The sequence below is a fragment of the Pyrus communis genome, chromosome 2 (assembly GCF_963583255.1).
Source record: "Pyrus communis chromosome 2, drPyrComm1.1, whole genome shotgun sequence".
Taxonomy (NCBI): Eukaryota; Viridiplantae; Streptophyta; class Magnoliopsida; order Rosales; family Rosaceae; genus Pyrus; species Pyrus communis.
This window is the reverse complement of record NC_084804.1, coordinates 34,621,639-34,634,009: the sequence shown is the minus strand read 5'-3', so window position 1 is coordinate 34,634,009 and position 12,371 is coordinate 34,621,639. Positions and strand designations below refer to the sequence as shown.

General features: G+C 36.6%; 1 protein-coding gene and 1 long non-coding RNA gene across 2 annotated transcripts; one reads left to right on the top strand and one right to left on the bottom strand.

Annotated features, from left to right (window-relative positions):
- The first annotated feature begins 3,692 nt into the window (after window positions 1-3,692).
- Window positions 3,693-6,918, top strand: LOC137726125 (alcohol dehydrogenase 3-like). Its single transcript, XM_068464999.1, has 10 exons — window positions 3,693-3,842; window positions 4,671-4,807; window positions 4,947-4,993; window positions 5,114-5,439; window positions 5,553-5,635; window positions 5,727-5,802; window positions 5,914-5,975; window positions 6,139-6,234; window positions 6,335-6,496; window positions 6,683-6,918. The coding sequence occupies exons 1-10, from the start codon at window positions 3,809-3,811 to the stop codon at window positions 6,797-6,799; spliced, it is 1,140 nt and encodes a 379-aa protein (XP_068321100.1). The 5' UTR covers window positions 3,693-3,808; the 3' UTR covers window positions 6,800-6,918.
- A 1,209-nt stretch (window positions 6,919-8,127) lies between these two features.
- Window positions 8,128-9,116, bottom strand: LOC137721462 (uncharacterized). Its single transcript, XR_011066643.1, has 2 exons — window positions 8,812-9,116; window positions 8,128-8,717 (listed from the first exon to the last, which is right to left on the bottom strand). It is a non-coding gene; the product is annotated as an uncharacterized lncRNA (long non-coding RNA).
- Window positions 9,117-12,371: the final 3,255 nt, after the last annotated feature.

Below are 12,371 nucleotides of genomic sequence, written 5' to 3'. Positions count from 1 at the left end.
TTCATCTTTCTTTCAAAAACTTCTAAACCTTCCTTCAAGCTTTCGACTTCCTGATCTTCTTCTTCATGTTTTCAACCAAAGAAAGGCCTCTTCCAGGATTCTATTGTTATCTACAATTTACCTCTATAGTCACCTTAGCTTCCAATTTGTGTCTAGAAAATTGCAACACCTTCATCCGCCATTGCCAAAATCTTCTGACTGATCCGGATGGACGTCAATCTTCCTTGTTGCAATTGCCAAGGTAGATATTTGATCAAGAGTATCCATGTACCAAAAGTCACCTTTGGTACTTGGACTATCATGACATCTCTTTGCTAACTCCTTGGTGAAGTGGAGGAGCTGTAGAAGTATTGAGTCATAGTCTCACACACCTTGAATCACCTTATTCCATAACTCCCTCAAACAAATCCTCATTCTTCTTATTGTCTTTCTCTTTGGGAAAGGAAACCTCGCAAAATCTAAACACTTATTTTGCAATAAAAATTTGGCATTTTCTTAATTTGCATGTTTTTGATGATAGGTTTCACCTACACTACCATTTAATACGTGGTTTGCAGTTGAACTCTTTTATTTCCAGACTAAAGGTGTAAAATTCTGAATTTTGTAAACGAGCAATAAACTATTGAAGGTTGCGATTCCTCATGGTTTGAATTCGTAATCAGAAACCAAAATCAGAATGTTGATCGATGTTATACAAATAAGAACACATGGCTATGTAGGATGCATTATGCTTTAAAAAACCATGTTGAAACAGCAAGCAACAAAGGTGCCTGCCTGCCTGCGTTGTTGAAAAGTAAAATTAAAAATATAAACTGGTTCGATCAATCGTTCTAATGAATTAAAGCAATGAATAATGAAGTATGTGTAATTGGCATAGTATGTCTGCACGCCACCAAAAAAGGCTTGGTCAGAATGTCTGAGAAATCGAGGTTTCAGTATTATAATTGATTTTCCTCATTACAAGTTAACTTGGCCCTAGTGCTTCCCTCTATGGTGTAAACCCGGTCCTTGCGTATCCACCTATATCCATCTCCTCCACGGCCTCCATGTACTATGCAGAATTAGTATGGTTTTCTTCGCTCTAAATTCAAACCCTTAAAACTCCATTAACTAGAAAAAAAGGCTCTTAATATCATCAAAAGAACCAACCATGGCTCACTCTTGCATGAACATATCGAGAATTTAGAAATAGGTTGGACTAAACTTGCAGGCGAATTTCCATAAGTCAATGTTGCTCTCAAAATTTTGTAGTCGTCTTCATTTTTATAACCCTTTGTTTTTTAAATAGAAATTAATTCTAAGGTAATTAGTATTATTGTCGAAGCTTTATATCTAAACATAGCTAGCTAGGGTTTGTCATTACGGTCTGGTGATATTTCTCTTCGCTTAGAGGTGAGCAGTTTTATGTCTGAATCTCGTGAGGCGAATTCAGTATCAAATTAGGTTACCCATTGTGTGGCTTAGCCAAACTCACCCTCCTCCTAATATAAAAATATCAATGTACTAAAAAAAAAAAAAACTTACATAAATGACAAGTTTGATATTTAATTATTACAGTTGATTCACTATGAATTTAGTTCTGAAGAAATAGCAAGGTTGAAATTTAATTGAATTTTTTTTTACAAGATTGATAAAATGATAAGCATCAATTAATGAATATTTGCAGGAGAATTTCATATGTTGTCTAATTATTCTCCACAAGAAGTCTTGGATTCGGCTATCAAATTTATGATTCGTAACTTCTCAACATCCACATTATGCTTCTAAAACAACATACTAAAATTCCATTACGATCCAACAGCTAGATCTTCACCAATCGCAAAATCAAGTGGCGGTCAACGTTGATTTTACAAACTTAGAAATCCAATTCGGGAAGATCCATAAGTTCTTATTGTCCGTAAGTTCTTATTGTCCTCAAATATTACACACTATTACGTATTAAAGTTTGGTGATGATCCAACGGTCGGATCGTCGATACCTAATGTCCAAGTGGTGGTTTTTATCAAAACTATAGTCATGGGATGAGATTTCATAACTCGAATGTCACATATGGAATCAGGATATCCAATTTAACCTAGGAAGAAAAGGTGGGGTCTCGGGCCACGCGCCGCCGTACGTGGCAATCGACCACCCTAACTTGTCGGAAAAATCCAATTATTTCCAAAAATTACAAAATTTTATAGGTAAGTAGAGTTCAATGAGAGGAACGACTTTCATACCTGGGTCGAAATCCAATTTGGCTGAGAACCACCTCAAATCACCCTCGAACCGCTGGAAACCCTCAAACAAATTGGGTGTTCTTGATTCGACTCCAAAACCGTATCGGATGCCCCAACCAATGCATGAGCTTTGTTCCAGGCCTCAAAGGGAGTCTAATGGTAGTGGTAATTGGAAGAGAACGTTTCAGAAATGGTGGATTTTGGCAAATAACCCCTGCACCCGCTGGTCAAGCCTCACGGGTCAAGAGAGACCCAGCTCCCCTTTTTTTTTTTTTTTTCTTTTTTCCTCCCCTCCTTTCCCTCATTTCCTTCCTTTTTCACTGGTCCATCCGATCCCCCTCTCTCTCATTTCTCTCCCTCACTCTTCATCACAGCCACACACGTGGCATCTCAGATTTTCTGGATTCTTCCAGATAAGTGGTTCAATGACCTTTTTGCCCTTAATTTTGATTGTTAATAACTCATTCGTTAAAACTCCGTTTCACAAACAGTTTGCACCTACGCGTTCGTGAGATCAAGCTCCATCCAAATATGTCCATAAATATGCTAAAATATATGAGAATAAAATACATCCTCATATAATTTCATTAAACCAACTAGATGAAAAATATATGAGAATAAAATACATCCTCATATAATTTCGTTAAACCAACTAGGGCATTTTCATCTTTTTCATCTATCGATAAATTTTTGATTTTCTCCACATATTCATATATTTAAAATTTGCAGGGTATTACAGATTGTTTAAATTCTATCATATCTGGAATATCTTTATGAGATTCTACTATATCTCTTATATTAAATATTATCTTATTAGAGTTGTAATACTATTGGAATAAGAGATTTACTTTCCCTACTACTATAAATAAACACAATGGAATGAAATAATACATACCTCAAAATTACACATCTCTCTTTCTCTGCCACGGCCCCTCTCTTTGTAACCTCTATAATTATTCAGTAAATTATGCCTATAACATTTCTTTAATATTGGACTTATTATACAATTGGCACTAGTAATTACAATATTTTGGTGTTGAAAAAAAAATTATCTTGGTTGGTCGATAATCATGCCAAAACTAAGTACATTAGAAAATTTGACACTTGTAATTACAATATTTTGGTGTTGACCAAAAAAAATTACGTGGCAAATCCGACGGAAACAAAGGCGCCGCCGCTGGAACCAAAGGCAGAAACAGTCGTTTTCCCAAATCCATTGGCGGTTTTGGTTTTACAAAACTACAGTTGCGCAAAAACAAGCAATTCCCGCTTTTCATTCCAAAAGTGGTTCCGGCAAAATAAAAAAAATCAAAAGTGGTTTTGGTATTTTCATCGACGCACACACAGAATTAATCACGGAGAATTTTGTTTGGGCTGCAAGTAATAAGCTTTTGGTGGAAAATGGTATTTTCGTACAGGTTTTCCACTTTTCTTGAGCGGTTTTGTCTTATTTTTCAGCACTATAAATACTTGCCATTCACTTCCGACGGTTTCCACAACCAAAAGCAGTGTCTTTTGAACGCCATCAATCACATCGCTCATTACAAAAATACAGTAATCATCACAAGAAAACAGAAGCTCATTCCAGAATGTCAACGGCTGGTCAGGTTATCAAGTGCAAAGGTGAGCGCACCAACCATTCCCTCTCTCCTTTAGTCAAGTTATCCAGGCGTTCTGTATCAATGATTTGATCGATTGATTTACCGATTTGATCGATCGTCATGTTCACCACGAGCTCCGGGCATGCGTGATCATGTTTCTCGTTGATCACTTTTGTTAGACTTAGATTCTCTTTTCTGATGATGGGACTTTGAAGTTTGGAATATGTCATCTCATTTTTTTTATTTTTGAAGTTTTAAAGAAAAGTTCACGATACTGTTTATTTTAATAAAAAAAATCATATTTTTATACTAAAAAATCAATCATGGTACTATTTATTTTATCTTTTATTTTGTCCTTATCGTTAAAACTCAAAGCTTTCAAACCCTTTTCATTAGTTTTATTTTTATTTTTTTATAATTGAAAATGGGAATTTGCCCCTTTTAATCAATTTTTATTTGTTTGTTTAATTTTTGACACAGCCATTGTTGGATTCTCTCTCTCTAATATTTGGTTGAAACAATGAATTTCCTTCATATTATAGTTTAAGTGATGGTCATGAATAATAGTTGCTTATACATTTGCATTTGGAGTGATCAATTCTCTTTCTTTTATCCTTTTGCATGATCCTAGTGCTGTTTTCTTTTTCTTTTTAATATAAAGATGCTTGGGATTTTCTATTTTCTTTTAAATATTGTTTATAATTCTATATGATGTTGAGGATGAGGATGAGGGTGAGGGTGAGGAGGATTTATTTTGATTTGGTTTTCGTGGATTTCATAAGAAAGTAATGAAGTTTAGTTTTGAAATTTTCGAAAATTGATTGAAAAGAAATTGACTTGTCGGTTGCAGCCGCGGTGGCATGGGAAGCGGGGAAGCCGCTGTCAATTGAGGAAGTGGAGGTGGCACCACCGCAGAAACATGAAGTTCGCTTGAAGATCCTCTTCACCGCTCTTTGCCACACCGATGTCTACTTCTGGGAAGCCAAAGTAAAAATTTCAACTTTTAATGCCATGTCTACTTTAATATTAAGCATGACTTTTCACATGTTTATAAATTATAATGCTTTGTCCATAACCTGCAATTGATTAGTCAAGTTGAAACTGAAACATATATGCTATGTCACAGGGACAACAACCACTGTTTCCTCGCATTTTCGGTCATGAAGCTGGAGGGTATGTACATGATCTCTGAATATTAAAGCTACATAATTTGTAATTAACTACGTATTTGCTTCCATTTTACGCAGTGTGTTTACGTTTCTAAATTTTGTTTGCCTGTCATTTTGTGTTTAGAGTTGTGGAAAGCGTAGGCGAGGGTGTAACTGAACTCCAGCCGGGTGACCATGTCCTCCCTGTGTTCACTGGGGAGTGCAAGGAGTGCACGCACTGTAAGTCGGAGGAAAGCAACATGTGTGATCTGCTGAGGATCAATACTGATAGGGGTACTATGTTGAATGATGGCCAGTCCAGGTTCTCGAAGGATGGAAAGCCAATTTATCACTTTGTTGGCACCTCCACCTTCAGTGAGTACACCGTTTGTCATGTTGGTTCCCTTGCTAAGGTCAACCCGGCTGCTCCCCTTGACAAAGTTTGCGTTCTTAGTTGCGGAATATGCACAGGTTTGAAAGACTTCTCACATTTTAACAGTTATAAACTTACAATCAGAAATTAATGGTTTTTCAATTTTTCTTTCTAGAGTAATCAATTATTGTTTTCGTTGGTGTATTTGAAGGTCTTGGCGCCACTGTGAATGTTGCAAAACCGAAAAAGGGTTCATCTATTGCCATTTTTGGATTGGGAGCTGTTGGTCTTGCTGTAAGTCATTCTTATTGCTCCTCTATTATGGCTCTTTTTAGATAGTTTGGAGTATCATAATGATTTTTTGTTCATCTTGTTACTCTTTTAGGCCGCCGAAGGTGCAAGGATTTCGGGCTGTTCAAGGATCATCGGTGTTGATTTGAATTCCAATCGCTTTGAAGAAGGTCAGTCAATTCGATCATACATCTATTCAACGAATAAGGACTTAGCTCTTCATGTCTGGTTGAGATGTCATTCACTAGATAATTTCTAATGGTTTCTATACTTTATGGCAGCCAAGAAGTTTGGGGTGAATGAATTTGTGAATCCGAAAGATTATAACAAACCAGTGCAAGAGGTTAGTTACATAAATCAATTTAATTTTATGTTTGTGTCTGATCACTTAGAGCTAAGCATTCCCATTTTCCCCTTTTGGTCCTTCTCTTCTTTTTTAGTACTTCCACTTAGTGTTAATAATTATCGGCTATCAGCAGCGACTAACGTTTGGCTTTGATTAAAAGGTGATTGCTGAGATGACCAATGGTGGAGTTGATAGGAGCGTTGAGTGCACCGGAAGCATTCAGGCGATGATTTCTGCATTTGAATGTGTTCATGATGTAAGCCTCTTTTGTTGTTTAATTGGATATAATGCTAGAATAACATTACCATTCAAATCTAAAATTTACTTTTCTTTGTTTCTATTCTTTCTAAATTTAGGGTTGGGGTCTTGCGGTACTAGTTGGTGTGCCAAACAAAGATGATGCATTCAAAACCCATCCAATGAATTTCCTGAACGAGAGGACTCTTAAGGGTACCTTCTACGGTAACTACAAGCCCCGCACCGATCTACCAGGTGTTGTGGACAAGTACATGAACAAGGTAGTTCATATTTCCTTTTCAACCAAATTTGTGGAACCACCCGATGATTTAGCTTATCTAAGTTTCTGTGGCCTTTTCATGTGAAGGCCTAAGCTTTTAGGTGGCATTTCCCCTTCTATTTCCGAAATCAATTTTGTGAAACCACCCGATAATGCGGTAAGACTCACCTTGTGTTGATCTTTGCAGGAACTGGAACTGGACAAATTTATCACTCACTCGGTCTCGTTCGCCGACATCAACAAAGCATTCGACTTGATGCTTTCTGGACAGTCCATCCGGTGCGTCATCCGCATGGAGAATTAAGAGAAAAAACTAGTGACTTGTTACTTGTTAATGGAGGGAACTTATACATCTATCTGCTGTTCATTAAAATAAGTATGGTTACATTGATTTTTGAGGGTATTGCAAATTTGGAGAGGATATGGTTTATGATTTTCCCTACCATTTTTCAATTTATAAACGTATTTTGCTTCATGTTTTTTCGTTCTCCCTACCAATCTATCATGTATCTATTCCCTGATTGAAGGATTTAGAGTAAATCGCTGTGTTTCTTTTTTGCCTTAATCCTTAGGGAAAGTACAACCGTACACATAAAAACCGAGGCTCGTATTTAACACGATACATCTTTTGTACACCCTCTCTCAAACTAGTTAAGATCATTCCATCCTAATTTCCTTAAGGACTACTGAGAAACCATCTTTTCTTGATTCCCCCAGACTAAATTCACTCGAGTCACTAACCCAAGAGATATCCTTGAAACTGATCAAGCCTTTAACTAATAGGCCGTGCCACAATTAAGGCCAAGCCTCTATTTTAATTAGACAGTGGTAATAATTCCATCCACTCACCGCAACACCAATGCATGGAAAACTATCGGTGCATGTGCAGTGATGTTCTCTTGATCTTGACCATCAAAACACAAAATAAAGGTTGAGATTTAACTAAATCTCTTAAATTTTATTTGGTCAAATTTTAAACGCTCACTTGTGAAAGATAAGTGGGAGAGAATTTTTGCTTGTGTAAGTGGTGGATGGTTTGGATGGTTAGCGTCTTCATCTTCAATACTATTTCTTCGATTCACACCCTCCTTTTTCCTTAGTACAACCTAGCATGAGTAAAACTTGTAATAAATAAAAAATTAAAAACTACAATGCTTGCATGAATGCACGGGGCAATGCTCTATAACAGATTTTTCTCTCATGTACACGGTACACATGCTATTTACACATCCAGATAAGAATTGTTGGATTGAAAATGAACGGACGACATAAAAAAAGTATAGTTGATATATTTTTTGTTTGAAATCTCTAACTTAAATTCTTGGTATCTTGGTGTCAACTTTGTAATCCAAACGCTTGAATTTCAAATGGAGCAAACAAATAACCTATTCCTCATATAAACTGGAGCAAAAATTTATCAAAGAATAACAAGCTTGGGAGACACAAAGAAAACGATAAAGACAGAGGGAGGGAGGTTTAAATTCAACGTCCGTAGGAGATGAAGTCTATTCTATTGTTTGGTTAAACAAAAACAACAATTCAACCATTCAACAATGTTATGATAACCGTAGCATTCGATTATAACAATCACAAGATCAGCAATAACGGGAGGCAAATGGAAGGCAATGCAACTGAATCAACAACCTCCCCATCCCCAAGTTGAGATTTATCCAAGCCCGAAGTAGCCTGTGTCGAAACAATGAACAACGACTTGTGTTACAATGCAATACAATGGAGTAGGTCAAGCAAAACAGTGGGCGAAAACCCTCAAGCTCGAGCATTCCAAACAAAACTCACAAGGATTTTTAAGTCTAACATTAAGAGCCTCACTGAATTATGCAACAGAAGAAAATTTCTAACCAAAAAACTTGCGAGTCTCTTAAAGTAGAGGTGTAAAGATAGTGAAAGTTTTTATATCACCATTGCCTTCGATCACCAACATAGACACTATCCGGAGTGCTTCCAAATTGAACTGGATCAAGCCGATGAAAACTGGACTTGTGGACCTGACAAACTTCAACACTTCCAAAACAGGAGCGAACAAACACTTCCGGTCTGGAACAGGACTGTATAACGGCCACAGACTAACAAAATTTGCCAAAACGGAACTCTCTTCAATTGAGCCTGCTGAATGGGAAACACTTTGATTCTTTTTCTTTTTCTTTTAGTTTGGTTGTCTATGTATCATGACAATCTTCTTCTCCTGACTTGGCTGTTAATACCTATGAATTTAACAAATAAAGCATGTGAGATCAATTGAAAAAATTTCATGTCTTTGAGTGATTCTAAAGCAAAAGTCATAGAAAAAGAATTTACCTTTAGTGGTCCCTTAGTTTTCTCTGACCTTTTCAGCAAGACGGGGGCTACGTCATCGGACCAGCTGGGGTAGGCGGTCGTCGATCGGGAGGATGGTTGTTGAGAGGCTGTGGTGAGTCACCGCCAAACGCTTCTTATCTCTCAAACTAAACCTAGCGGGAGTCCCAAAGTATCCAACAGCCCATTCATTCAAACCGATAAGTACTTCTACAGGCAACCTATCACTAGCTATTGGTACATCCATAATTAGTGTGTATCTATGTCGAAGGGCCATGCAAGGTTGGTGGTCATTCATCTGGTCAGTTGGGGAGCTGTCATCTGGTGATTAAAGCCTCCGTCTCAAATTCGAGGTCTTTGGTCATTTTTCTACTTTTGTCATGTATGTTAAAAATCAATTTCTTTGTATGTCAAACAATTTCAGAGTGCTGGGGTGAGGAAGTTGACAATTCACACTTTAAAGAACTTGCGCTGATCACGGTATTGTGAATCGCATTTTTTTTTTTTTTTGGGTGTCCTCACACGCCTCACAAAATGGTTTGGGAGAATGTAAACACGGTCATATTACAGATATGGGCTGAAGTCTTCTTCTCACTGCTCGCTTACCTCTAAATTTGTAGGCGGCCGAGGCTCTTTGTAAGTGTTTTACAGTTATTTTTTGTGTGATTATGTATACCTCCTTTGTTAACATAAACATATTTCCAGAAACATGCAATATGAACCACAGTACTTCAAAGTTCAAACACAAATCCATGTTCATAATCCTTTAAAAACATAAAGAAAACCTTACCTGTAGATGAATTTGAAGAAGCTGCCATGTCCATTTTCTGCAGCAAAGTGGAAGTGCACCTTCTCCTCTCTTCAGTAATCAGTCTGCTCTTAACTAATAATAGGTCTTAGTCCAAAGAATAGAGCACGTACAAATTGTGAGAGCAGAGGCCACTTTATATACAACATAATCATAGCCAATTCATTACACATAGTGTTTTAGCATAACAGGGGTTACAAATCCATTCCCAATAAGACTTCCTATCTAATCTTGAATCAAATAACTTAATCCGTAGATTCATACTCATGCTCATATTCTAACATCCTTTGATTTATAGCACTTAGTTTAGATGTTATGCATTTTCGTCATATAAACATTGTTTTTTAGTTTTTTTTTTTTTTTTTTTTTTTTTTACAGTGTTCTTTTTTTAATTTTTTTTTTAATTAGTACCTCACAATGGGCTAGCAATAATTTGATTCAATCAATTGTTCATTAAATATTATTTTCTCTATTTTTAAACACGTTCAAAACATCTTAACATGAGTGTAGTGCCAGTTATGAAAAAAAGTCTTTCACACGTGAATAATAATGTGATTCAACTAGTTGTCAATTTTTTTTATTTTTTGAACAAATGATATTATCTACACTAAGGGGGAAGGAGGTGGGCTTAGCCTCATAATGGGCTAACAATAGTGTGATTCAATCAGTTGTTTATTAAATATTGTTTTCTCTATTTTTAAACACGTTCAAAATATCTTAAGTGGTGCGTAGTGCCAGTTATAAAAAAGATCTTTCACAAGCGCATAATAATGTGATTCAATTAATTGTCAAATGATTTTTTTTAACAAACGATATTATCTGCACTAAGTGGGAGGGGAGTGGACTTAGCCTCACAATGGGCTAGCAATAATGTGATTCAATCAGTTGTTTATTAAATATTATTTTTTCTATTTTTAATGTAAATTCAATAGAATGTAGATGGAAATTAAAAGACCTATTTTATTATGTGAATTCAGCTGCTTTGATTGGTTTATGAGAGGTTTCTTTTAGCATGATCTAATATTATTCATTTAGTCCAAATATTTGACTTTCTTTCTGTCGTAAAAAAAGATATTAAAGCAATTCATGCATATAAATATATAAATGTGTAAATCACGCGTAGCACGCAGTAATTCAAAAAATGTTTTTTGCACACGGACGTAAGCACATGCATGAAGGCTAGTCAAGAAGAATACCTGCCTTTGTTTGCTTCGCTTCAACTAGTCCTGCATAGAGACCAAAATCCAAAGGTACCAAGGTCAAACTCTTGGGAAAAAAATTGTGCAAAAGCCACTGTTTTCTCTATTTCAAACACGCTCCTCTAGTCCATACTACCCATCCATACCCCCCACCCCATAGCCTCTACCTACCCAGCCACACAACCAACCATCTAATCTCAAGCACAGCCGCCCCATCACCAAATTCCATTCATTAGCAGATTCAGATAACCCAAACCATCACACAATTGATAAATTCATTCTCAGAGTGGAGTGTATTGCAGTTCGTTTCTTCTTTTTTTGTAGTTCTTCTTTTTGTTTTAGGTGAAGTTTTATCTGAACTTTTGGGTCGCTGGAAGAGACAGTTTCCCTCTCAATTGAAATTGTAAAATGAGAACTCCTTTTGCGGAATTTGAACTCAAAAATTAGAGCCCCAATTTCCATGAGGTTTTCCATGCGTCAATTGTTGATTTATGGGCGTCAAGTTGACAAACGCAAAAAAATCGAATTCCAATCCCTCAAATCCCGACTTGTACCTAATTTCCGACTTATTTTTCCACATCCAAACACACTGTTAGGGAATTTATTGTTTCTTCTTATTCGCCAAAGGGGCAAAGTAGACATAAAAATAAGAAATAAAATATTTAAACCTAAGTTAAATGTCACAACCTTATTCAACAAGGAATGAATTCTTATTCGCCAAGCAATATCCTTACGTGTATATAAACAACTGACTTGAGTCCTTTTGGTTGGCATTCCAACTAAAACTGTCATGTATCTGTCCCTACCGAGTCCTTCTGTTTGGTTGCATTTGACATCTCTCATGTTCCTCTGTTTGTGTAGGTGAAAAGGGTAGGCCAAGCTTGTAGCTAGCTCCCAACCTATTTATACAGTGAAAGTATGTAAGCAGACAACACAACCGTGCTTCTAAGAGCATCTCCAATCTTCCAAATGGGATTGTAAAGCAACGTTTACATTTCCCGCAGCCGGAAGTTGCTCCAGTCTCGGTGCTGTATAAGTTGCAAATTTTGCCACTCACCGGAAAATGCAGGTAAAGATGCATAATGTGGGCTCCTCAAAGGAAAAAGAAGAGAAAGGTTCACGCGCAAATATGCCTATTACTCGCCAAACAAGCGATAGTTGGAGGCCTATATATTTGGAAGGTCAAGATTCATGCATACATTAATCCAAAGTTTGTAAATAATCGAATAAATACCATTTGAAAAAAAAAAAAAAAAAAAACCAGACCCCTTCGCATATAGGCATGACATTTGTTCATCCATCTACCAATTTTTTTTTTCCTTTTAATTCTCACACAAAACACTTCCTCATTCAAATTTTTTCTAGGCTTTCTTCAACCTTCTTCCACATCTCCTCATTCAAAAAAATTTGATCGAATTGTGCGGAAAAAGTGATGTTAACAAAAAACTAAATAAATAGTAAAAAAGTTAAGATTAAAAAAAATCTACCCCGGGGTGGTGGGGGCGGTGGGGTTGAGGAAGTGCCGGCTTTTTCACCGGGGGCGATGGTGGTTACGT